At 42.4% G+C, this 27,549-nt stretch overlaps 3 protein-coding genes across 7 annotated transcripts in view; all 3 read right to left on the reverse strand.

The window, feature by feature from the left end:
- Nucleotides 1–4,171: 4,171 nt before the first annotated feature.
- On the reverse strand, nt 4,172–5,649 carry LOC118369144 (potassium channel subfamily K member 1-like). Its single transcript, XM_035753619.1, has 3 exons — nt 5,313–5,649; nt 4,584–4,979; nt 4,172–4,362 (listed from the first exon to the last, which is right to left on the reverse strand). Exons 1-3 carry the CDS (start codon nt 5,647–5,649, stop codon nt 4,172–4,174), a joined length of 924 nt encoding a protein of 307 aa, XP_035609512.1.
- Nucleotides 5,650–5,885: 236 nt separating this feature from the next.
- On the reverse strand, nt 5,886–15,394 carry taf6l (TAF6-like RNA polymerase II, p300/CBP-associated factor (PCAF)-associated factor). Of its 5 annotated transcripts, none has more exons than XM_035752918.2 (13): nt 15,161–15,394; nt 12,688–14,785; nt 12,334–12,517; nt 12,079–12,165; nt 11,261–11,411; nt 11,065–11,109; nt 10,883–10,977; nt 10,699–10,773; nt 10,231–10,451; nt 9,815–9,947; nt 9,576–9,704; nt 7,466–7,962; nt 5,886–6,741 (listed from the first exon to the last, which is right to left on the reverse strand). In XM_035752918.2, exons 3-13 carry the CDS (start codon nt 12,469–12,471, stop codon nt 6,405–6,407), a joined length of 1,908 nt encoding a protein of 635 aa, XP_035608811.1. In that variant the 5' UTR covers nt 12,472–12,517; nt 12,688–14,785; nt 15,161–15,394; the 3' UTR covers nt 5,886–6,404. The 5 variants fall into 5 exon arrangements, with proteins under 5 accessions (XP_035608811.1, XP_035608810.1, XP_052353094.1 ...); XM_035752917.2 differs by having other exon boundaries at nt 11,059–11,109; nt 12,334–12,503; nt 15,161–15,393; XM_052497134.1 differs by having other exon boundaries at nt 11,059–11,109; nt 15,166–15,392.
- A 6,385-nt stretch (nt 15,395–21,779) lies between these two features.
- The window catches only part of LOC118368652 (metastasis-associated protein MTA2-like), a 30,523-nt gene continuing 24,753 nt past the window's right edge, over nt 21,780–27,549 (reverse strand). The window contains exons 17-18 of the mRNA XM_035752927.2: nt 25,301–25,449; nt 21,780–24,451 (exon numbers count right to left, since the gene is read on the reverse strand). Of these exons, the coding sequence (XP_035608820.1) occupies nt 24,298–24,451; nt 25,301–25,449 (303 nt within the window). The 3' untranslated portion in view covers nt 21,780–24,297. The remainder of the gene's footprint in view (nt 24,452–25,300; nt 25,450–27,549) is intronic.

The following is a 27,549-nucleotide window of genomic DNA, read 5'->3' on the forward strand; positions in this document are numbered from 1 at the left end:
CTGAGGTGTGGTAAGAGGTATTCAATAGGTACCAATAGCCTAAAAAAAAAAAACTGGGGGGGACATGTAAGTACCAGATATTTGGGGGGCCAGGAAACATGTCAGGGCAATATGTTCTTGCTTAGTCCCTTCAAACAGCAAACCAAAGGCAACAGTACACTGTAAGGGGACTTTTCAGTTTACTCTGGTGTTTATTTATAAGTTGTGGCGCAACTCCGACCGACACAGGCAGCTGGGGAGTTTATTACTGGCCCTGAGAACAAAAGTGTAAGGGCTCTATTTTCATGTCATCCAACAAATGTAAACCCCAGGAGTTTGCTAAACGGCATTGGCACTTAGATTGGAACCTGCGCTGTGGTCAGATGACACGAAAATAGTGTTCTTTGACCTCATACACCAGTGGTGGGTTTGGTGTCAAAATAAGGATGAAAATGCAGAACATAACCCCATACCCTACCCGTAAAATATGGCGGTGGTGAATCTTTGATGTTATGGGGCTATTTTGTTTCCACTGGTACTGGGGCCCTTGTTCAGTTCAATGGTATCATGATGAACTTTACCCGGTACCAGAATATTTTAGCCCAAAACCTGGTTGCCTCTACCAGGAGGCTGAAACTTGGCCGGAAGTGGATCTTCCAGCAAGACAATAACCCCAAGCACACATTCAAATCCAGAAAGAAATTGTTAATTGACAACAAAAATCTACATTTTGCAATGGCCATTTCAGTCTCCGAAACCCATTGGAATGGACCTGGAAAGATTCTGTATGGAGGAATGGTCTAAGTTTCCTCCCAATGTGTTCTCCAATCTCATAAAACATTTTAGATAAAGGCTCAGTGCTATTACCACCCACCCCACTCCCTTGTTAACTCATCTAGACAGGTTATTTAGAGGTAATGTGTTTCCACAACAATCTTTTTCCTGTTGGGTGGGCCACCTATTGGTCGCTGCACTTCCTATTTTCCAGCTGCAGGGCCCCACTTGTGTCATTAAGTGCCACCTGGGTCCACAGGATGTGCTGGGAGAAATGGTACTTCAGGGCAACTGTATGCAGACGGCTGACTTCAAATGGAGGATTTAGAGCCAAAATGGGGTACAACGTGTCATGTCTCTGACGAGATTGACCTAGCTCCCTTTAAAATAAGGATGCTGTCCAGGTTAGTTGCCATAAATTGGTAGAGGATGAATAGGCTGGAAGTCTCAGCCACAAGAGGTCGTCAGAGCAATCGTTAAAGCTGTTAATTAGACTCTGGGCCAAGTTGATTACCTGTCACAAACGTTTTCTATGTGACAAAGTTGAAACTGCAGTTCACATTGGAATTGAGAGGAATTCCAAAAGTTGCCAACTAAATAGTTGACTGAGAAAAGGGATGAGGCCATAATGTCCCTCTCTTTCTAGGGGTGGAAAATAACATGGTGGTTATATGAGTCATGGAGAGATCAGAGCCACTGCAGCATGCAGAGCGATGTCCCATAGTCCCCTCCTTGATAAATATAGACATGCAGGGCCAAACACCTGCCGGCTGTCCATCAAAATGAAGGGGATGGTGACAGCGAGAACCCAGAGACGCACTGGAAAAATGTTAACAAGGTCACTGAATATCGTAACACTAATTGAGGCCTATAGGATATAAGGGTTCATATAGGGCTTTTGTAATATATACAATCAAGTGTTCTTGGATTAAAAGAGCAGCTATATATTCCTGGCACCAGATGAGATTTTGCACAGTCAGATCACCGTATTCCCCTCTAAATATAGCACTAAACTACCTATGGTCTTTGAGAGTGCACTATGACATATGCTGTGTCAATAGCTACATTATATGCAGCAGCAATCGCAAGACACCAGTCTGTGTCCCATGAGGCTAGGAGTTAGATAATGTCACCACCTGGTTGTCAGTAAGAATGGGCCAAAATTCACAGAACTTGTGGGAAACTTGTGGAAGGCTACGCTAAACGTTTTACACAAGTTAAACAATTTAACGGCAATGCTACCAAATACTAATTGAGTGTATGTAAAACTTCTGACCCACTGGGAATGTGATGAAAGAAATAAAAGCTTAAATAAAATCACTACTATTATTCTGACATTTCACATTCTTAAAATAAAGTGGTGATCTTAACAGACCTAAAACAGGGAATATTTGTTGGGATTAAATGTCAGGAATTGTGAAAAACTGAGTTTAAATGTATTTGGCTTAGATGTATGCAAACTTCCGACTTCAACTGTATGTGTCAGAGGGAGTGACAGATTGTCCACCATGTCATGGGGGTCCTACGTGACCCACAGTTGCACAGTGCTCATACATAAGAGCGACCCAATCAGGGGTGTGCGTTGGGGGGGGGATCCCTCCGCCGTAGTTCTGACCAGTGCATACCAGCCACAGCCTGTTCATCTCATAACCTAAATGGGGACAACTAGGATTGCAAACCTGTGACTCAGGCAGCAAAGGGCGGCACATGACGGGACGGTTAATCCATGAAAGAGAGTAGCTGTGTTTGAGAGCATCAACTCTGATCAGTCTGACTGGCTGATCTACCAATCACCTCCCATCCCTCAATAACTACTAATTATGATTTGTAGATCAGTCAGTCTGCTCAGTTGGTCATCAGCTACTAAGCAGAATTGATGCTCTCAAACATGGCTTGTTGCTACAAATTTTAGCAAGAGAGAGATTGGATATAGGATTATTTGGGGCACAACAACAACCAGGAAGACACCACCCTCCACCTCAATTCATGGTCCTCTAAATGACCCAATAAGCACTACCGTGGATATGTTTATAGAGGATGCCTGAAAGGCACAGGCTCTGAATCGTGTTCCGTGGGCCCCTTCTATTTCATACAGAGTCGTAGCAGGGCAGGGCTGATACTAACTGGGCTGCTGTCACTAACTGAGCTGCTGTCACTAACTGGGCTGCTGTCACTAACTGGGCTGCTGTCAATGGCAAAGGATCATCAGAGAGCTCCACTCACAAGATATGGTACATTTACGATTTTATTCAGTGAAAGGTGCAACCAAAAAATAAACATGTACAGGAGCATGCCCAGTATAAGAGTGGGTAAAAATGACACAGGAAAAAAAATGACCTCACCTGTTTAGTGCATTCATGATCATGACAGTCTTAAGCCATTACATTCATCAGGGACTGACTGTGTGGCAAGTCATTTAGTTGACGAACACTTGTAATAGGAAAGTGTAGGACTTCGATACTAACAATTGTTTTTGGAATACGTCATAAAATGATTTTCATTTTAAAGTCATGATATGGAGTGGGAGAAATGGGAATGCTTTGTTTCTCAAGACACCTTACCTAAATGGGTCTATATGACAAAAGATAGAACAACTGGCCCTGCAGATGTCAGTTATTGGTACTTAATAAGACTGTCTGGCTTCTCAGATATTACAATCACTTTTCATCTTCGCAAAAAACACACTAAACTGTATTGTACAATTCAAATAACCAGAATACAAACTCAACCCTTTATCAGGGGTTTACAATCATTAAAAAAAATTTAAAACCTCATCACCTGATTTACATTATTATAGGAAGTCTAAAAGCAATACCATCTACGCAATATGAATATATTATTTGATTTACAAATCAACAATGACCTCAAAGGGATACTTCGGGATTTTGGCAATTATCCCTTTATCTACTTCAGAGTCAGATAACTCATGGACACAATTTTTATGTCTCTGTCCAGTATGGAGGAAGTTAGAAGTAGTTTCGCAAGCCAATGCTAACTCGCATTAGTGCAATGGCTGGAAGCCATGCTAGCAGATACCAATAGACTTCCAGTCATTGCGCTAGCACTAGTAACTAGCAATTGTGCTAGCCAGCAACTTTCTTCAAACTGGTGTCCACGAGCTCGTTGGACTCGAGGGAAGTAGATAAATTGCCAAAATCCCAAAGTATCCCTTTAAGCAGCTAACATGTAGACTAGAGGTCAAATTCAAATAACTGTTACAGTTCTTATACAAAACAAATACATTAATGTATTAGCAACATATTAAAATCACTCACCCATCTATTTCAACGTCTTTGAATGCTAACGGAGGGAGTTAGGAACAGTTTTCTGGCTACCACAGGATAGGTTGGGGGTCAGGATCATGGGGATTCGGCTGATCAGGAGACAGGGGTGCAAGTGGTTCCAGAGGATGATTGAGTCAGGGAGAGTGTACTGGAGCTCCTCTGGGTCCAGAGTCATCTTCACGGAGCACCATCTCATCCCCGTCTGTTCCCTTCACTTCTCTGTCCTGGGGTCCACAGAACAGCCGGAACACTGCTTGGACCTGTGGCACCTCCGTGGCAGTCTCCTGGAAAGTCAGAATCGCCACGATGCCAGCCATTAAATAACCTGTGGAGAGAAAAAAAAAAACGGCAGACGTATGAGACGGATACATCCGATTATCACAAAGCTGTGAGGACAAGAGGGGAAGCAGAAGCCTGTGTGGAGGACCAGGCAGGATTAGGGTCAATTCCATTTTCATCTTGATTACTGCCAATTCTGAAATCAACTGCAAAAAAAAAAAAAAGTATAAATTGAATTGACGCCATCTCTGCTATGGCTACTCTCACAGGAGGTGAGGAATTCCATGCACTCCTTGGTCGCCTTGTTGCGCCTTTTCCCCAGTAGGTAGTCCCCCTGGCCGATGGTGCTGAGGGTGACCACGCAGAAGAACAGGGTGTCCAGGAAGCTCCACTCTGGCTCCAGGTAGTAGAGGCTGGTAGCGGGCAGCAGGAACAAGAGTATCACCAGGACCAGAGAGAAGAGGCTGGCATGGAGCAGCACTGCCCGGCCGTAGGGCAGGCCCCAGTAGGTCTGGAGGTGGCGCACAGGGCCGTGGGTAAGGATGGGCAACATGAGGTCAGATAGGCAGGAGAGGACAAAAAGGGTGAGGGGGATTCCCAGCAGGCAGTAGAAGATGCAGAAAAGTTTTCCCTCATCAGAAAGGAGACTGGAGTTACCATAACCTGGGGAAGAAAAAAAAAAGTTGGCATAGAAAGTGGATTTACAGGGATTTTGACTTCCACGTGAAACAAGTAACGTAAAGCATGTTTTACTAGGGTAGTTGTGAGACGTGCGCACACATCTACATAGGCCCTAAAGCCATCTTTTAATTTTTGCATCCGACTTTGCCCTGTGGCAACAGGATGTAGCCTACACTATCCTCAATAAACTACATTGCACATGAGAGAACTATTCAAGTGGTTCAATATGTGATTATTTGGCCCTTACAATAAATCATAAAATGTACATCAATCTAACTGTGGAATCAACTAGCTTTATTTATTTGTTCTTCTTACCACGGACAGTCAAAACATTGATCACAAAGAACATGGACGAGATAAAATCCCAGCTCCAATCATCTCTGTGTGCATCTAAGACAGCAATGTTTCGATTAGCAGAAAAGGACGCTTTCACGATAATTGTATCCAGCCTGCTCTCCGGTGCGCAGTAGTTGTCCCTCAGAAAGTTCTCTCGGAGTTCAAGGACCTGTGCTCTGAGCTTGTTTTCCTGGGGCTGCTCAATAGCCATGAGCACCAGACCCCCAAAGAGTGTGAAGAGGACGTAGCTGAGGAGCAGGAACCAGAAGGCATGCTTCCGACAGAACCTCTGGGACGAGTCGACCCAACAGACCATGGTTGTTTGTCGGACTGACCTTGCTGTGTATCGCTAGTGGAGGTAACCAAATACTCAGACGCAGGTGAGCCACTTGTTTTAAATATTTAAAAACACAATTCAAACACCATTCCACTCATTGAGAACTCCATAGAATGTCAATTCTGGAAATGAATTAACTCAAATTAAATAGGAAAAAGCTGTCGAAAACATATCAAGTTTGAATTTCACTGTAAATAACAAATGTGGAAAATATGTAATATTGTAAGGATATTTATTTTAGGATATTGGCCATCGTCCATATACATGTAGGTAAAATTACTCAGGTACATGGTAGAAAATATATTGTCCATGTTTTAAGACGGTGTCAAGCTCTCAGCTCGGTGCGAATACTCCTTCCATACCCATGGATTCCACTATTCAACACACCCCAGGCCCGTTAGTCTGAAGTTGTCAAACTAGTAGCGTCCTTATGGTGCATTCAAGACAACTGGGAACTCAAGAACAAATGAGGTCAAATCATGACGTCAGTGATTTTCAGGTTGGAAAAATCGGAGCTCTAGAACAATGTGTACATGAGTCAGTGTCTCTTATGCGACTCCAGTAGGGTCCCTCCCACCTAATGTGCCTATCCTCTAGTCCTAGTCTACCTCTTATGTCATAGGCTGAATAGGGAGGGAGGATTTAGGGAACTCCACCTGCACTACTGAGCAGTGAGGTAGCCTCAGCCTGTTCCAAGGGCTTGACCCCCAACCATAGTCTCACTTTTCTCTCTCTCAGAGGGGCAGGTGCAGGGAGTAGTGGGAGCAGGTCCAGCGGCGCACCGGTTTGCCAACCCTCCCGATGACGGGCAGCTTGTGGGCGTAGGCACGGGGCGGTACGGTGGACAGGGGTGGGGGAGAGCTGAAGCTGGTCTGGAAGCGGCGACCCTGGCAGCGCCGGCCCATCTGACGTCCCCCGATGAGGAAGGAGAATGTGGGGGGTCCGGTCTGAGGAGGGGGGAAACGGGCCTTGGTGAACACGTCGCGGGATGGACCCGCTGAGCGCTGTCCCGGCCGAGAGGAGGAGTTTCTGCGCTGGATGGAGGATGAGGAGGAAGAGCGAGCCAGGGACCTGAAAGAAGGTAATAGAGAGGTAAAAGGAACATGTTAGCTATAGTAGATAAATAATTTCAGCCTTCAAAAGGTACACGTAACTGCCAAAATAAAGGAAACACTGGAGTAAATGAGGGGTACAAAGTATATTGAAAGCAGGTGCTTCCACACAGGTGTGGTTCCTGATTTAATTAAGCAAACAGCATCCCATCATGCTTAGGGTGGGTCATGTATAAAAAAAACACCCAGTTGTCCATTATTTCTGTCAACGCCAAAGATTTTCTGACCACCCTATTAAAACACTATTTTGGAGTTTCCTTTATTTTGGTTGTTACCTGTATATATATTCTTCAGAAAAACATAAGAATTATTTTTTTGTTCTAAATGTGTGTGGAGTGTTAGACACCAGCTTTCTGTCTGGACCAGCTGTCTGGTTGTCTTTCTTTCTTCAGTTTCTCTATGGTGTGATTAAAACAGGCTGTCTTATGGTCTGCGAGACACCCGCTCTGATCACATCACTAATTATCACTTCTTAAAATTGACATTTTTTTCACTACTAAGCAATGTGGACAATGTGTAAGATGCGATAGAAATCATAATTTATTTGCACAGAAGTGCATTGTAAATTGTACTGTTAATGTATGCAATCTAAATAAATAAAGGATATTTTTTTACTTTATGAGTGAGAGCTGTGCCTCTCACACCCTCCTATAATATAACTAGTTATACAGATGCTACATTACCTTCCTGGAGCAGTGGCAGCTAGACTAGGTGGGGCGGGCTCAGTGCGAGGGCTCCCGTCTTGCCGGGGGCTGATGTTGAGGTTAGCAGTGAGCTGAGGCATCTTGCGTGTGGTGTCTGGGTTAGCAGCGGGACCAGGGGGCTCCTTCCTCGTATCAGGGGGCTGGGAGGGGGCTGACGGGGGGCAACCTCCCAAGCTGGGGCCCGTGCTGAAGCGTACCGCCAGGCTGTCACCGAAGAAGGAGTAGAGCTCACAGTACATGGCGGGCAGTGGGACGGGGGTCCAGTCATCCCAGGGGGTGCCAGCCCCCCCAGGTCCCTGCAGATGGCTGGCGATGCCCAAGGCGGCCTCGGAGAGGGGCTCTGGAGGGGGGCTGAGCCCGGGGGAACTCACCCTGAAACCCATCACGCCCCCAGAGCCCGGCTGGGCGCTGCTGATCCCCTCCGCTGGCTGGGACAGAGACAGGGCTTTCATCTTCAGCAGGCGCTCCACCGCCACCTGCAGGACAGAGGGGAGATTGGTACTTAGTGGGCACAGTGGAGGTTGATAGGGTGTGTTACCAACATAAAAAATGTAAAGCGCTTTGAGATCGGATGAAAGGCGCAACATAAATGCAATTCGTGACAATCCATTATTGGGAATCTCTTGTATTACTTTGGAAAGCTTTGATTGCATTAGAGAACGGCAGATATGGATTTTTTGGGCCTCAACGAGGCCAACATTTTAGGCCGATATTCAATATCATTACATTGTAACATTTTAATGACAACATTTCCCAGAGACAGCCGCGTATGCATTAATGCATACATTTTTAAATCAAACCATACATTTGACGTTATTTTTACCAATCTAATTACATACCAATTTCAATAATTTTATTTGAGTGGTAAATCTCTTGATCAACTAACTGGGTTAATGGAGATGGCATAGGCCTACTCACAATACAGGTGAACGCATATTCAATAGGAGCGTGTGCATATGCATTGAGTTATTGAGCTTGTTTTGGCTGATCGGTGGAGTGTACGGTGCTACAGATGACAAACAAGCTGTTAGCCTTCCATTTTGGACTCATATTAGCCTACTGATCAACAACATTTGACAAAAAGCATCACTCAAAAGTGTGTCATGTGTGTATGGAAGGACATAGGCACTGCTGTTAGTTTGAGAATATAAAAGAACATATTTTCAATGCAAGTGTTCTTGTTCCATAAACAAGGAGGAAGATTCTTAGGCAGCTAGACCTATTGACAACCTTCATTTGGGCATTTTAAGACACTTCCTTCTTTCCCCATTGTGATAACAATCTAATCCGACTACCAACTGTCAATTTACAGATCCGATAGCTGCTGGTCAGATCAGCACACCAGTAAATAGCTAACGTTACAACGCAAGTCAGGGGGCTCGCTGCCCGAAAATGGTGCATGTTCAAAATGCGAACCAGCTGACGTTGGCTATTATCTCCTATCTGATATCTTAGTACCATGTACATCTAGCCAGCATAGTAGTCCCATGTAGCTCAGTAGGTAGAGCCCGGCGCTTGCAATGCCAGGGTTGTGGGTTCAATTCCCACGGGGGACTAGTATGGAAAATGTATGCAGTCACTAATGTAAGTACGTAGCATCTGCTGAATGACAACAATGTCAAGTGTCATATAGCCACCTAGCTAACACCACAAATTAAAGGGTTGGTTATAGTCATTTTTGCTATCTGCTTAGCTTGCTTGCATGCATGCATGTCCAGACACGTAGACATTGGCCTTATTATAAGTTATTTAACTAAATTAATATTAGCAACAGGAGTCACTGTGTCAATTCACCAATACTACACCTTTCTGTTGGTGAATGAGCTATCTTGCTGCTGCTGATTTTCCCAGCTAGACATGCCTCAGCATTGGGCAGTTGTCGTGGCTCAAGCAGTGAGGGGCGGCTGGCATAGCAGCAGCTTTACTATGTAGAGGGATTGTCGACAAAGCCAATAGAGAAGGGCCGAAAGACTAGAAAAGGCAAATACCGGCCCGATTTATATCGGCCTGGCCGATTAACGGTCATTCTCTAGTACGCGTCACAGAAAACCTACCACATTAGACTCAGTGACTGGTCTGCTGCACTTACCAGGATGGCTCCGTAGACCTTGTGTCCGTCTGCTTTCACCTGGGCGTTGGAGACGGAGTAATCATCCAGGACAGCTTGCAGGTTAGCCCAGTAGGCTGGCAGGTGCGGATATAACACCCGCTCAACAGCCTACAAAAGACACAGAGAGTGATCAGCAAAGATCCTAAAAATGAACCAACAGAAACGAAAGAAAACACACTCTCACTCAAAGACGATCAAGATAGAGGAAACGTAGTTACCTTCCACCCGAGTGCGTGTAGCCCCACGACAGCTCCATAGTGAGAACACAGCGGGCGGACCGGGTCTGACAGAACCTTCTGCAGAGACAGCAGAATCTGATGGTACAGACCACTGACCAGGTCTCCATGGGTCCTGACAGAGACACATGTTTTGGAGAGAATTACGTCAAGATGGCCGTGATTCTGTTGTTGACAGTGTCACAGAGACTAAAATGGTCCACTTTTGACCAAAACATTATTTAAAGGTGGTATTAGGAGCATTAGTGTGCAGGCCTTTGTTTTTTTTCCCCCTCATGAACCAATAAGTGTATCAGTCAAACTGCCATGGTCTGAGGGGCTTTGTCCACAGTCTAGTCATTCTACTGTACATATCTGTACTCTATATATAGTGCATCTTTATGGGTGGTCAGTCATACCAGAAGATGTGGCTGAGCAGAAGTGCTGCATAGTCCCTTAAGGTCCAGTGGTCGTTGAGGGGGTTGATGGAGGCGGCCAGCGGCTCCAGGATGCAGTACATGACGCTGGACACCAGGCTACGCACGTAGGAGCCAAGGTACAGGTAGGGATTCTGCACCAGACTCTTCACCATGTGCAGCAGACGGTTCAGCTGCTCTAGGTCGTGGCTCACAGACTTCACCTGGTGGGCAGAGTGGAGAGAGGGGTAGATATGAAGTACAGCGATAGCTACATTTAGTCAAGATACGGTCAGGACTTTTTCCTGACGAGGATCAAATCCAGGGCATAGTTATAGGCTACTGTATGATTAGGGTTTTCGAGAGTTTCTCCTGGTCAGGAAAAACTCATTGCACTATAGGCACTAAACGACTGGAGATTTGAATGCATCCATGACGTTAGATTTTGTGTTTCAAATAAGTATAACATACCCCACTGATGACATATACAAAATATGGCAGGAGGGCAGCAATCTTGGAGTTGGACTGGAGATCCAGCAAAGCCACCTGATGAGGAAATAGTTAATCCACCATGGATTAAAATGTTTGAGCGATTTCAACAGTTTCTCCAATCTGATGTGTTCTATCACATGTCGACGCCAGGACAAAACTGTACCTTCATAAGGTGTGGGTCCTCTCCTAGTATGGCCCGGGTGATCTGCTGGTAGTACTTGAGCAGATCCTCCGAGAGAGTTTGTACAGCACTGGGAACTGTGAAGGGGAGTAAAAGGAGGCATCAACCACTCTGCAAAAGCCATGGGAGTAACGTTCAAATTTACTCTGAGCCCTTACCTGTACCTTGAGGCTCCAGGTTGCCTTTCCCATCCAGATAAGACACGTTCACTAGTAGGAGAACAAATCATAGTCACCATAAATTCTACTAAATCTCTTACAAGTAGAATGAGTATCGATTTGACTATTGATGTGCAGGTGGCGGGTTAGTATCTAGTAAGTCAGTGAGACGCATTTCTATAACAAGCATCGGCGGTCATACCTCGCACCATGGTCTCTGCACAGCCCTTGGGTATGTTGGTGGCCAGGGCAAGTTCAACCAGGTTGACATCACGGTCATCCACAAAGAATAGCTCGCCCTCCTTGATCGGTCGGAAAGGTAGGGCATCTTGCGCACCGTAGCCAGCTATGGCCTGGCAAAAAGAGAAGACAGTACAGATAGGAGTTCAGTTAGAGTAACAATAATAAAGACAGACATCACCCAGCAAGCGGGATTCAGTTGAAACAGGCTCACACAATGTATACACTGAGTGTAAAAACATTAGGAAAACCTGTCCTTTCAATGACAGGCTGACTAGCTGAACACTATGACCCCTTATTGACGCCACTTGTTAAATCAACTTCAATCAGTGTCGATTAAGGGGTGGAGACAGGTTAAATAATGTTTTTTAAGCCTTGAGAGAACTGCCACATGGACTGTGTATGTGTGCCATTCAGAGGGTGGGCAAAACAAGATTGAAGTGCCTTTGGTAGTAGGTACCAGGCGCACCCGGTTTGATTGTGTCAAGAACTGCAACATTGCTGGGCTTTTCCACTATCAACAGTTTCCTGTGTGTATCAAGAATGGTCCACCACCCAAAGGACATCCAACCAACTTGACACAACCGTGGGAAGCATTGGAGTCAACATGGGCCAGCATCCCTGTGGAACGCCTTCGACACCTTGTCGAGTCCATGCCCTGACGAATTGAGACTGTTCTGAGAGAAAAAGGGGGTGCAACTCAATAGTAGGAAGGTGTTCCTAATGATTAGTACGCTAATTGCATGTATACATTCAATAAATCAGTAGGCACTCTCTCACCTCCACATTGCTCCAGCGCAGTGCTCTGTTGAAGTCCTCTACTGTCAGCTTCCTCCTCTTGGCATGTCTCATGAACTGAGAGCTGCTCTGTGTTGGTCAAAGTCACATCAGACAAACAAATATCTACAAATAGCCAACTTTACCAATGAATGGGGCTCAGAGGTCGTCCTGGTCAGAACAAATGGTGAGGGAAAACTCCTGGCCCTCACGACATCGAACAATCAACATCGATTTGGCACCGGTTTTATTGTTTACCTGTGTGGCTTCCCTAAGCCGGTAGCAGACATCTTCAGCCAACAATGCAGCCACATCGTCGCTGAGTTCCACTCCCGCACTCTCAGCCATGAGTTTGACAGACTCTCTGGGGACTTCAGCGAAGCGCCTCTCCTCCATGCTCACGGCAGCGTCCCGGTAGACCCGCAGATCTGAGGAGAGAGACCTGCAAAATAACCACATATGTGTAACTTGCTGGTATAGTTAGCTTACTAGCTAACGAATATTATTTGTTAGCATTAGCTAGCCAATTTCTTGATTCGTGCAGGCGACGATTAAAAGTTTATACGAAAACAATGCCAACAGTCTGTGGCTCAATGCGACACAATCACTTACCAACTGGTGCAACTGGACAGTATGAATTTGCAAGGTTATCGCTCTAAACAGCACACAGGAACCTCACTCGGGTGCGCCGACATTTTCCGGAAAGCCAGCCTTCCAAAGATTGGTCCAATTCGATGTCACTCAAATGTGCGTCACTCCCACAACCGCTACTTAATTCTTCTGTGGATTTTATAAAACATTTTTTTTATGGCGGTTGGCAGCCAATTTTAAGGTAGTACTTCCACCAACTGGACTGTACCCCTGCCAAACCCTAACGACGCAGGGCCAGGTCTGCATTGGCTGTGCAGTATTAAGGATGATATGGACTCTGCAGAAGTCAGAGCATTCACACTTCTTACGCGCCGCTGAGCAGCGCTGTTGTGAAGGAAGTTATCAAGAGGTGGGTGCCGTTAGGTTGACAGGAGGTCCTGTATTATCCTATCAATACAGAGCCATCCACATCTTTACAAAAATAGAGGCTCACAGCAATAATGAGCTCAATTTGGCACCTGCTATCCCGGGGCGCCGCAATTGCGTACCATCATCCATACGGGGCCTAAACACATTTTCGAATCAAGCAGTCTGTTTGAATTGCCCAAATAGTCATTGTAAGTCCTATACTAGTCTTGATAGATGCGTGAGCCTATGCAATTATACATTTACATTACATTTTCATTTAGATGTGCTTATCCAGAGAGACTTGGTTGAATGCCAAGTTTCAGAGGAAAACAAACGTTTTCCATCTGCAACAGCAGAGCCAGGAAGATAAAATAATGTCTTTAGTAAAAGGAGTGCATTCGAATCCACACAAGCCTGAGGGTTGCGTCCCAAAATGGTCAAGCACATTGATAGAAAAGTTGCCATTGGAGAACATGGTTTATGCAACAAATCTAAAGTAAAGCCTGATGGCCAAATAAACCCGAATAGGTAGAAAGCCTACGCAGACCAAAGAAATAAAAAAATAACAGTTAATTGAGCAGTGAGAAGTTCCGGCTAGTTCAGTGACAGAACGTGCATTTACAAAAAAAGAAGCTTACTTTGCGGCAGAATAATAAATCACAATACACAATAATATAAGTGAAAAACTTAAATTAGACATGACATTCATGAATCTAACATTGACAACTGATTCAAATAGTTAAAGATCAAATTTACATAAAGAGATGGGCTAGTCAAAAATCCATGGAGGCTATACAAATGTAGTGCAGGACAGTGCCAACATCTCATGGTAGATTAACACATGGAACACCAAAACCGACACCCAGCCCACCCCCCTCAATGAAAATACATAGCACACATGGCTTCCAAACTCATAGGAAATCACTATATACACTATACTTTACAACAGAAATACTGTGGTTTTGACTACAGTGACCATGGCTTGTTCTCCCACACATCCTGCATGGTGCAGGAAGCAGACATGGTCTGGCTGTTCTCTAGCCGCTGGAGCTTGAGGGCCAAAGCCAGCAGCAGATCGTTCAGCTGGCAGGAGAAGGTGAATACATGATGGGCCACAGGTTCGTTCAGCAGGGTGGTCAGGGAAGACGACGAGTCTGGCCAGACTGGGAAGGGTAGTCCAGATGGGATGGGGGGAGGGGAATTTGGATGAGCAAGAGGAAAACATGTCCGAGGCTGTGGACAGGGCTCTCCCACCGAACAGCTGAGTGTAGACACCCCCCCTGAGTGGTGGAGTCAGAGCCTCTGATGTTGCTGGGAAGGTTGTGCTGGATGCGGCAGCGGGTGCCAAAGAGGCCGAAGCCAAAAGGTGCAGCACAGGGCCCCACAGGGCCTCCAGTCCTGAGTGTGTGGGCCCGGCAATGGGGGCCTTATCCTCAGCCTGGAGACTCCGGGATACCAGGCCGCCATCACAGATGGGCAAACTGGCAGTGCTTTGCGTGCATGCAGAAGCCCAACTCAGCATAGCGGCTGCAGAGCTCTGTCTTGTAGCGGGTGGAACACTTCCAGAGGATCAGGGGGAGAGACTGAGACTCTACTAGGTGCAGGGTGGCCTTAACCAGGGACAAGTCTTCCCCAACACCAGCTGAGCCCTGCTCCCCTGGTCATCTGTCCCCTCTTGGTAGTGGAACATGGGCAGGTTGTTACTGCTGGTCTGAGAAAATAATATTTAATATCAGGGTTAAATTATTAATTTGGATGGTAGGCCTACACTATTTTGGCCCATGAAAAACAGGATATAGAGGAAAGGTAAAAATGTAACAGTACACTAGCAATTCTGGTCTCAATGTATTGTGTAGGCAAAGATACAACTATGACATAAACAAATCAGTGTCAAATCTAGAGTAGGTCGACAACGGTCATGCTAATCTGATCTATCCACATGATAGCATCAAGATTGACTTAATTTCCCTGTTAAGATCTGAATGGCAGGCTGCAATGATCAGGACACCGCGGAACCGGCGCGAGATAGGTCTCTGATAATGTAACCCAATCCAGGGATAGGAGAGGGCGCTGTAGTCCTAATTACCCAACATTTTATGTCGAGAAGATTGAAATACTGCCAGATGAGTAGATTTTCCCCAATGTTCAAGCCACATTCTATGAATATTATTTCTGTATGCAATTCGTAGAAATAACAGGAAAGATCCGGAAAACGTATTTCAGTAAATACTTAGACAACATGCTACACTGATTGCTTTGTTACGAAGTCACATGTACTATCTGTCGCTGGGTCCACTGTTTATTTTAAAATATCTTAATCTTGACCCAGTTCCCGCGTTCCCTTTAAAATGAGGCTCAGCTGTGCAACACTAAACGTCAGGGGGGCGTTCGAATCCAACCAACCAGATAAAATGTAGCTAGTATTCATTAGCAACTAGCCAATTGCGTTGAAGCTCTGCGACGACGTTGCAGTTTCAGCTCCGGATGAAACCGCCCCTTATCAAATTAGACATCATCAGAGGGGCAGCACACAGGCGCAATAAACGTTTGTCAATTATCAACGGTTCAGAAATCCATATTCCTCCCTAAAATCTCACCAGAAGGAACAGGTTGATGGTTTCAGCCATGGTATTCTCATTTTCCTTATGTTGTTTACCTAACAAGCATCAGGTGACTATTTTTCAGGAATACTCAGGTACTTCAATTTATTAGTTTGTTCTTGACCAGAAGACCTATTTTGTTTACAAACTTACGAAGAAGATTCAAAGCTGTATTTCTTTTTTATGTATACAGTAACTAAGATACCGTTTCAAAGGGCATTACAGGTCTGCTCTGACTTTACACGGTTATTGCTCTATTTAGTTATTAATACTTATTTCCAAAAAAGGTCTTAGGAACGTTTATGTAAAACATTTTTTATTCAATTATTTAATGATCAGTTTTCATATGTACTTAAAATAGTAGGTACCCTTTTATTTAAATTATTATTTGTTGTTTTATTTCTCAGAATAGTTCCTGATTACACTAAAGAGGGTTTTTGGTCTCTCTTACTTACTACAAGAACCCTTGGTTTGGTCTTGAACATAGTTTTCAGTTGAGTTGAATTTCAAAGCCAGATAACGTCGAGCTCAAAGGTTATGGAATAAGCTATTTTCACTTTAAATTGACTTAAATGGTGCAGATCTCGGTTCCTTGTCGTTTACGTTCACTGCTCCTACGTCTTTGACTCATCCTACTACAGTTTATACTTTTATATAATCTTTGTTGTTTTGTCTTTGTCTGTAGTTTCTCTTAACGCTAGAGGGTTACGAAACGATGTGAAGCGCAAGGCCTTATTTTTATTTGCTAAACAATCACTCAATTTCGGCTGATGCCAACTTCTGGAGGTCACAGTGGGGCAACGGTATTTGGCTTTCCCATGGATCTGAACGCTCCGCTGGTGTCACTACAATGAAAAATACCTTTGGTGGTAATATTCTACACTCGGAATGTGACCCCTTTGGTTACTTTATTTGTCTTGTGATCAGTTACAATGACATTACGCTCATTACTGTAAACTTCTACAGGTACAACACCAAACATGAGAATGATAAGTTGCTTGAATCTATAGAGAAAAGTATACTTCATTGGTTATCTAAATTTCCCAATTCGCTATTATTGATAGGAGGGGACTTTAACATTACAATAGATAATTCAACTGATAGATGGCCCCCAGGTAGGCCAACCAATCAGAATCTGGGTTTAATACTTTTTATGGAAAAGTTTGATCTTACTGATATATGGAGAGAGAGGTTTCCGGCCGAAATATCATTCACTTGGAGTAACAAAACAGGTTCCAGACAATCCAGAATAGATTTTTGGCTTATATCCAAATGTATTGATAGTGAGTGTGTTACTACAAATATTTGTACTACTGTCACAGACCATAGGGCTATTTACATTGAGATCAAAATATTTACCCCTGATACGAACCTTGGTAGAGCATCCTACTGGAAGCTAAATAGCTCATTATTATATAATGATATAGTTACATTTGAGGTTGAAGATCTGCTCTCACACTTTTGGGAAAGGGCTTGTGAAGAAAAATCTTATTGCAAGAACTGGGAGCTCTTTCAATTTGAGGTGTCCAAATACCTTAGAAAATGTGGTAGTAATCTTGCTAAGACCAGAAGAGCTGAGGAGGAAAAGGTGATCATTAAGATAACTTCCCTTTCTCAGAGGTCCCCAGCTGACCTCTTGGGGGAGGAGAAGATGGAACTAATTGAGTTACAAAATAAACTGGATAATATATATAAATTAAAAGCAGAAGGAGCCTTTATTAGATCTAAGAAAAAATGGATTGAGGAGGGAGAACAGAATTCATCCTATTTCTTTAGACTTGAGAAATGTCACTCTAAAAATAACACTATCCATGAGTTAAACATTGATGGTGTTATTACAGATGACCAAAAATTAATCGCTAAATACTGTAGCAATTTTTACAGAAAATTGTATAGCTCTACATACTGTCAGGAATCCACAGATATGTTTTTTAACTCACTGAATAATGTTCACTCTGTTAGTGATATAGAATCTAAATAGTGTGATGAACCCATCAAAATTGAAGAGATTATAGAGTCTATCAAGCATCTAAAGAACAATAAATCACCAGGTGTTGATAGAATTACATCAGAATTTTACAAATTATTTTCTGAACAAGTAGCTCCCTTCCTATTTGAAGTCTTTTTCGAGAGTATTAAAAACAATGTTCTTCCTCCTACAATGAGTTAATAACACTGACACCTAAGCCTAAAAAGGAAGTGCTGCTCATCGATAACTGGCGCCCAATTTGTCTTCTTAATAATAACTATAAGATATTAGCCTTACTACTTGCAAAAATAATTAAAGAAGTCCTGGATGCAATCATTGATGAAACACAGTCTGGCTTCATGAGGAACAGACATATTTCTAACAATGTCAGACTAGTATAAGACATACTTGACTACTCAGACCTAATAACTGAGGATAGCGTCATATTATTTTTATAAAGTATTTGACACAGTAGAGCATCAGCTTCTCTTCCACTCCCTTGAAAGACTTGGCTTTGGGATTTTTTTCTGTAAGGCTATTAAGACTCTCTATGCAAATGGTAACAGCTCTATCAAATTGAAATATGGCACCTCACCTAGATTTGAGTTAAAGAGAGGAATTAGGCAAGGTTGTCCTATCTCTCCATACCTGTTTTTATTAATCACCCAGCTTCTTTCAAATTCTTTCAATAATAGTCCTGTACAAGGTATTTCCATAGCTGGTAAAGAAATTATTATAAGCCAGCTGGCTGACGATACTACACGTTTTCTGAAAGACGCTAACCAAATTCCCATAGTGTCTGGTCTATATCTTAACATTAATAAATGTGAACTCATAGCTGTCAAAGATTGTGTGATACCTTCATATTATGGTATTCCAGTAAAAGAAGAACTTACATATTTAGGCATAACCATTACGAAGGATCAGAAGTCTAGAGGCTTACTACATTTTAACCCTCTTATTAAAAAACCCCAGAAGAAACTAAATCAATGGCTACAGAGGGACTTATCTTTAAAAGGTAGAGTCCTAATAACCAAGGCTGAAGGTATCTCTAGACTAACATATGGTGCTCTATCTTTATATCTTGACAGTAAAATAAGCAAGGAGATAGACCAGATGCTTTTCAATTGTCTTTGGAGAAAACATAACCATTACATTAGGAAAACTGTTGTAATGAACACTTATGAGAATGGCGGACTGAATTTTCTGGACTTTACTACTTTAAATAATACTTTTAAGATCAATTGGATAAAACAATTCCTAAGAAGACCCATTTCTTTCTGGAATTGTATTCCTCATCATGTCTTCTCTAATTTTGGTGGCCTTAACTTCATGTTGTTTTGCAATTATAATATTGACAAAGTTCCAGTGAAACTTTCTGCTTTTCGTCGGCAGGTTCTTGTCATGGTCCTTAATTTATAAACACAATTTTTCTCCACACAGATATTATATATGGAATAATCGGGATATATTGTGTACAAATACCTCTTTGTTTTTAGAATATTGGTTCTGAAATAATATCCTATTGGTGAGCCAACTGGTAAATGCAGAGGGTCTTTTACTCAGTTATAAATATTTCTTATCACTTTACAAGGTCCCTGTAACACCTAAAGATTTTGCAATTGTTTTAGATGCCATTACCTCAGGTGTTGCTATGTTATTCAGGAACGTGTCAAGACCTGACCCTCAGAGCCTACCCTCTATTGACCGTGTTGACTCAACAGTAGGAAAGATTCGTTTCTCTTTTGGTCCATTCAACAACAGAGCGATACGATCCTTGTTTCAGCAGGATGTTGTATCTATACATTATGTCATGCCTTATTGGAATGGATTTATTGATAATATCTGTTGGAAAAAAAGTTTGGATGTTGCCACACACATACAGTGCCTTGCGAAAGTATTCGGCCCCCTTGAACTTTGCGACCTTTTGCCACATTTCAGGCTTCAAACATAAAGATATAAAACTGTATTTTTTTGAGAAGAATCAACAAGTGGATCATGAATCATGAAGTGGAACGACATTTATTGGATATTTCAAACTTTTTTAACCAATCAAAAACTCAAAAATTGGGCGTGCAAAATTATTCAGCCCCCTTATGTTAATACTTTGTAGCGCCACCTTTTGCTACGATTACAGCTGTAAGTCGCTTGGGGTATGTCTCTTATCAGTTTTGCACATTGAGAGACTGAAATTGTTTCCCATTCCTCCTTGCAAAACAGCTCGAGCTCAGTGAGGTTGGATGGAGAGAGCATTTGTGAACAGCAGTTTTCAGTTCTTTCCACAGATTCTCGATTGGATTCAGGTCTGGACTTTGACTTGGCCATTCTAACACCTGGATATGTTTATTTTTGAACCATTCCATTGTAGATTTTGCTTTATGTTTTGGATCATTGTCTTGTTGGAAGACAAATCTCCGTCCCAGTCTCAGGTCTTCTTCCAGAATGGTCCTGTATTTGGCTCCATCCATCTTCCCATCAATTTTAACCATCTTCCCTGTCCCTGTTGAAGAAAAGCAGGCCCAAACCATGATGCAGCCACCACCATGTTTGACAGTGGGGATGGTGTTGCTTTTACGCCAAACATAACGTTTTGCATTGTTGCCAAAAAGTTCAATTTTGGTTTCATCTGACCAGAGCACCTTCTTCCACATGTTTGGTGTGTCTCCCAGGTGGCTTGTGGCAAACTTTAAACAACACTTTTTATGGATATCTTTAAGAAATGGCTTTCTTCTTGCCACTCTTCCATAAAGGCCAGATTTGTGCAATATACGACTGATTGTTGTCCTATGGACAGAGTCTCCCACCTCAGCTGTAGATCTCTGCAGTTCATCCAGAGTGATCATGGGCCTCTTGGCTGCATCTCTGATCAGTCTTCTCCTTGTATGAGCTGAAAGTTTAGAAGGACGGCCAGTTCTTGGTAGATTTGCAGTGGTCTGATACTCCTTCCATTTCAATATTATCGCTTGCACAGTGCTCCTTGGGATGTTTAAAGCTTGGGAAATCTTTTTGTATCCAAATCCGGCTTTAAACTTCTTCACAACAGTATCTCGGACTTGCCTGGTGTGTTCCTTGTTCTTCATGATGCTCTTTGCGCTTTTAAAGGACCTCTGAGACTATCACAGTGCAGGTGCATTTATACGGAGACTTGATTACACACAGGTGGATTGTATTTATCATCATTAGTCATTTTGGTCAACATTGGATCATTCAGAGATCCTCACTGAACGTCTGGAGAGAGTTTGCTGCACTGAAAGTAAAGGGGCTGAATAATTTTGCACGCCCAATTTTTCAGTTTTTGATTTGTTAAAAAAGTTTGAAATATCCAATAAATGTCGTTCCACTTCATGATTGTGTCCCACTTGTTGATTCTTCTCAAAAATATACAGTTTTATATATTTATGTTTGAAGCCTGAAATGTGGCAAAAGGTCACAGTTCAAGGGGGCCGAATACTTTCGCAAGGCACTGTACCTACTTGTTAACAAAATTAAGGATGTTTCCCTTAAAATTATTCATAAATATTATCCTGCCAACCACTATATGAAGAAGTTTAATTGCTCCTTTTGTAATGACCACCCAGAAACAGTGTTGCATCTTTTTTGGCATTGTATGCATGTAAGAAAACTGTGGCAAGACATCAGTAGGTTTATAATTGAACACATTTATGGAGATTTTATAGTATTGTGGAGAGATGTACTGATGTACTGTGGATTCTTTACATACAATAGAAATAAGCTGAAACATTGTAATTAATTTCATTATTCTTTTGGCCAAATTTCATATACACAAATGTAAATTTACAAACAGAAAACCACATTTTCGTACCCTACAAAAAGAAATTGAACTGTATTTTAAGACGGTTAAATGCTAACAAAAAAGCCGTTAGAATTGTAAGTACAGTGGGGCAAAAAGTATTTAGTCAGCCACCAATTGTGTAAGTTCTGACTTAAAAAGATGAGAAAGGCCTATACTTTTCATCATAGGTACACTTCAACTATGACAAGCAAAATGAGAAAAAAAAATCCAGAAAATCACACTGTAGGATTTTTAATGAATTTATTTGCAAATTACGGTGGAAAATAAGTATTTAACCTTCCCAAATCAATACATGTGCTTTATGTATTGATTTAAAAAAAAAAAGTTTGCCAATTACTTCTCTGACTACTAATGGCAAGCCCATTGAGAACAAACACCTATTCTGGCAATTTACACCATAGTTGGTCAACCTCGCACCCGTGTAATTTGTTTTTTAAATGCCGTCTGATGTAGGAAAATATAAACCTTTGTGTGATCGTGATTGATAATGCCCTTGTTTGAAATGAATAAAATACACCATTTCATGTTTGGGGGACTCGTCTAGCTTGGGTTACAGTATTTATAGGAACACATTTAATGTGAGACGTAAACACAAATGATTCAAATGGAATTACTTTTGTCACACAACTAGGGGACGATGCATTTCATACACGCCCAGAAAAAGTACTCGCATGGAAGAGAAATGTGTATATGACCACAAAGAAAAAAAAAATCTTTATTTATTTTCTTATCAAGATACATTAAAAGGATACAGACACATTGGAATAAAAAACACTTGAGAAAAAAATGTAATTGTAGCATAATTATCTCTCCAACATACAAAATTCTAACCCCCTCTCCATCCCTCCCAACTGTTTGATGGCCGACCATCCCAGTCTCCCATCCCAAACCCACTCAATGACAGAGAGCAATGTTCACATGTACAGTATTTGAACCTTCTCCAAAATATGAAGTAATTACAAGCTTTTTTTAAAAGGTTTTATAAAAAAAAAACTGACATTATCAATAGGCCAAGTTTTTTTTCTTCAGATTAGTATTTTCACTAAGCATTTTAACACTTAATTTGTTTTAGAAACATTACAAAAGCCCACATTGGGACCAAACTTGCATATAAATCCTTCATTTCTACCCCAGTACTGGCTGTCAGTTCCCAATGCCTGAGGGAGCATGAGGAATTATAATATCCAATTAAGCATCGATTTAATCTAACGCACCCTTTCATCATAAAACACAAAAAGGTAAAATACAGATTCAAACCAAATCAATCCACAAGTAAAGACATCACCGGAGATTCCTCTCCCATCATATCATTAAAAACATGACTTCTGTACCCAAGTCAATACATATTGCTGCTTTAGTAATGACATTCTGACGACCAGCTCGTAACATAATCTGTTCAAAAGCAAGAGCGAAACAGTCCATTGTCATAACTGCTGTGACTTAACCTATGGGTGGGGGATCTGAATGCATGTTTTATACGTACAGGTGGCAACATGCTCAGGGGCCATCTTAGAATGGAGTTTTACACACCTTGAATGTTTATGGCTTAATTCGGTCTTTCACTAAAAATAACCCATCTTACTCACAATAAGGGCCTTAAAGACAACGGCATCTATTCCATGTCTCAAACCACAGTAACCCATCAAATCCACATCCAGAACACACTTTTGAATATCTTCCAAACCAACATGAAATGAATGTCTTCTACCCTGTTAACCTACATTACACCTTTTCCTAAACCATTACTCTCTCCTACCATTGTATTGATGATGCAAGACCGTTGTACTCGAGAGGTTGTTCTCGCAGGTCAAAACCAAAACGTGGCTGTAACAAGCATGACAATCAAGTGATAGGAGACAAGGCAGGACTCAAATGGATTGTGATGACAAATAAGAAAAACAGAGCTCAAACTACTAGGGGCCAACAGCATCCCCCCCCCCCCTCACTATCAAACGTAACTTCTGATAGGCTTGTGGAGAGATAGAGGGGGGGGGGGGTCAGTTGTTATTTGGGTGTGTGGAAAGGGGGCAGGGTGATAGTGCAAATTAAAGTCGGACAGAATGAGTGTCCAAAAGTAGAATATGATTATTTGACGAGTATGCTTGAATGATGAGTCATACAAAGTACTTCACCTCAACCTCCCAGACCTATGAAGGAACATGGTTTCATTAACATCTAAATAGACTTTCCTGGAAAAATAATCTAAATAAACATGCTATAAACTCCTATCCCATTTAGCCTTCCCAATAGAAATAGAATAACTAGAATGGACATTCAGTCAAATTGCTGTGGTCTGAGAGACTTTGTCCCTTCTAGTATTTCCATTTCTTTCTATGGACTTCCCACATCCCCAACCAAATTGGTGTCACCCCCTCAAAAAGCTGCAAATATTTACACAAATAAGACCTGGAGGAAAAAATAAAGTGTTTTAACACCATTATTTCAGGATGAGAAATATTTCAGAGTTTAAATTACATAGTTAAAAATATTTGCCATTAAAAAAGGGGAGCAAAATAATTAAGCAAAAAGAGCCAGAATAAAATACTACAAAGCCCAAAGCCTAGCGTGTGTATGTGGGTGTAAGTGTGTGTAGAGAAGTAATGTTGGCATGTGTATGTGTGAGCTCAATGCAAAGTATGCATGTGGGTGTCACTAAAGTGTGTGAGTGTGTGTGTGTGGTGAGCAGCACGTCAGCTTTTGGGAGGTAACAGAACAAAAAAAATATGACAACAGAAAACAACTACTGGACTGGTATGGCGTTGCGCTGTTGCACTAGCAGGTGGGCGTGCAGGGTGGTGCGCCCCCCGTGTCGCAGTGGGTCTCAGCCCCCGCCCCCCCCCTTAGTCCTCCAGGACGATGGGCTCGCTTGTGCTGGATGGCAGAGTGGGCAGAACCAGGGTCCGGGGACCTAGGGGCAGCTTGACCCTGACCGGGAGGTGAGGTTTTCTGGCTGCCCGCCGCATCTCAGACTGAGTCAGGTGTTTTCTCAGAGCCCTTAAGAGGAGAGAAACACACAACACACAGTGAATTAGCTATAGGGCTGACAAGATCCACATTTGCACACCTAGGAGTCTAATGTCAAAGTGCACAGGTGCAAAGAAGTGAATCCTCCTCGTCTTCAAACTAGTTGAATGCAATATTACGCATTAATCAACAAATGCAACCTTTTGGTTAAATTTTTTTTTATCCCATTGAATTTACTGCCATAGAGACCTGATTGATACCCTTTATGTCAGGTATTCCATGTACAACAAATGTATAAAACATTAGGAACACCTTCCTAATATTGAGATGCAGCCCTTTTGCCTTCAGAACAGCGTCAATTCATCGGTGCATGGACTCCACAAGGTGTCAAAAGCATTCCACAGGGATGCTGGCCCATGTTGAATCCAATGCTTCCCACAGTTGTGTCATGTTGGCTGGATGTCTTTTGAGTGGTGGACCATTTTTGATACAAATGGGAAACGGTTGAGTGTGAAAAACTCAGCAGTGTGGCAGTTCGACACATTCAAACCAGTGCGCCTGGCACCTACTACCCCGTTCAAAGGCACTGAAATGTTTTGTCTTACCCATTCATACACAATCCATGTCTCAAAATCCTCCCCCTCATCTACACTGATTGAAGTCGATTTAACAAGTGACATCCATAAGGGATCATAGCTTTCACCCGGATTCACCTGGTCAGTCTGTGTCATGGAAAGAGCAGCGTTACTAATGTTTTGTACACTCAGGGTACAACACTGTATATTTTGCAACACAAAAAAAAGGACAGAATCTAAATTAGTATCCTCAATTGCTGCTTGCTACTAGATACAAAAAGTACTCTGTACAAAAGGACAGTACCTGGTGTCTTTCGTGGCCACAAACACCACGGGGTTGGGTGCGTCTCCCTGGTTCACTTTCTGACGCTTGATCACTGACTGCGAGGTGGTCCTCATGCCCGATGTGAACGGCCTCCCATTGGTGGGGAACGGCAGCCCTGCCGCCTGTGACTAAATGAGAGAAGAACTGTGAGGGAAGATGTGTGTGCGCTGACGCGGTGTGCTACGCAAGTGAGTGTTTGTGTGTGCCACACGCAAGTGTGTGTACGTGTGTAGCCACTTGGCCCAAGTTGTGCTGATGCTGCTTTGCGCAAAGGTAGAGGAGGGAGATGGACAGATGGTCAGTGGTAGAACCCGACTGATATGGAATTTTTGGGTCCTATACCAATTTTATGGAAGCAAAAGATATAGTTTGCCGATATAGTTTTTTATCCCAAATGTTTTTTGCACAAATTGTGCTCCAAAGAATAAGCAGACACTCTAAATTATGATTTCTTAACAAAATATTTAAAATGTACATTTAAGAACATTTTCTGGTTTACAGAATATCCATCAAAACCAACTTTATCCTCTATAAATACGACAGTAAATACAAAACTATTTTAGTTTACCTTTTTAGCTACTACTTAAAGATATGCCCATCTACAGCAGTGGATAAGAAGTATGTAGAAGTGTTTGTGCTAAACCACCACAAAGGGTGACTCGCTGAATTAAACTGCCTCAAAGTAAATCTGAAACTGCACTGTTCACAAATAAGCTTTGAAATGCAGTAACATGCCGTTTGTAATGTGACCACTAGGTGTCAGCATTTGTATTGAGTAGATATACCACAGGGTTTACAAGAATCAAAAGGTCATGCAAACACTTAATGGCAACCTAGCAATGAGAGTTTGTTATGACAAGTAAAAGCTAGCTATTCATTACGACAATGTTTGCTTCATTACACTGTTATACAATACAATGTTTTATTTACCAGCTAAGTTGACTGAGAACACATTCTCATGTACAGCAATGACCTGGTGTATAGTTACAGTGGGGAGGGAATGAATGAGCCAATTGGAAGCTGGGAAAGATTAAGGGACCGTGATGGTACAAGGGGCAGATTGGGAATTTAGCCATGACACCAGGATTAACACCCTTACAATAAGTGCCATGGGATATTTAGTGACCAGAGTCAGGACACCTGTTTAACGTCCCATTCGAAAGACGGCACCTTACACAGGGCAATGTCCCCAATCCCTGCCCTGGGGCATTGGGCTATTTTTTTTAAAGACCAGAGGAAAGAGTGCCTCCTGCTGGGTCTCCCATCCAGGGACCGGTCATGATCAACCCTGCTTAGCTTCCGAGACAAGCCGGCAGTGGGATACAGGGTGGTATACAAAATGTATTGGCTATACATTTCAACTGCAAATGGTGACTGAAAACATTTATTTCGTTTTTTTGTAATGTAGCAGATGTTCTTATCTAGAGCGACTAATAGTAGTGAGCGCATAGATTTTTCGCACTGGTCCCGTGGGACGAGAACCCACAACCCTGGCGTTGCAAGAGCCATGCTCTACCAAATGTGTCACAAGGGACATGCAGGCAAATGCTTTCCACACTGGTTTTAGTCGCACATTCTAATTTAGCTAGCTAGCTAACTAGCTAGCTAGCTAGCTAGCTAGCTAGCTAGCTAACATTAGCTACTCATCTCATAAAGAATGCAAACAGATGAATGATAGACCTGCAGCAAATGTCTTGCTTTTTTCAGATTGCATATTTGGGAAAACTAAATAAATAAATCCCATAGCTCAAATAGGCCCAGACAGTAAGAGTTATTTTTGTATCTAGGACGAGTGTCAGCACATTAGTAGAACAGATTGCTAGCTAGCTAAGCTAACTACCTTGCTGGCTTGATAGCTAAGCTAACCATGTTAACTAAGTGAGAATGTGATGAGGACAGGGCTGCTTGCTTGAAGTGTACATTTGATGATTTACCTATTCAAATACACTGGCTGTAACAAGCTACTCACTGTCAAACCACCATGCCAACTCGTGCACATTGTGACCTAGGGCTGAACGATGTTCAATGAGCAGCTGGTAGAGAGCCCTAGTCAGGCAACCATCGGAAATAAAATAAAAATGACCGCAAATGTGCAGACGTATGTTTATTCTATGTATATAATATTGGCGCTTTATCTGTGGAATAAAAATATTATATATATATATATTTATTTATTTTTTTCAGTGAAAGGCTAATATCGGCCGACAATTATTGGTCAACAGATTTAT

This window comes from Oncorhynchus keta, chromosome 35 (genome assembly GCF_023373465.1).
Source record: "Oncorhynchus keta strain PuntledgeMale-10-30-2019 chromosome 35, Oket_V2, whole genome shotgun sequence".
In the NCBI taxonomy this organism is placed as follows: Eukaryota; Metazoa; Chordata; class Actinopteri; order Salmoniformes; family Salmonidae; genus Oncorhynchus; species Oncorhynchus keta.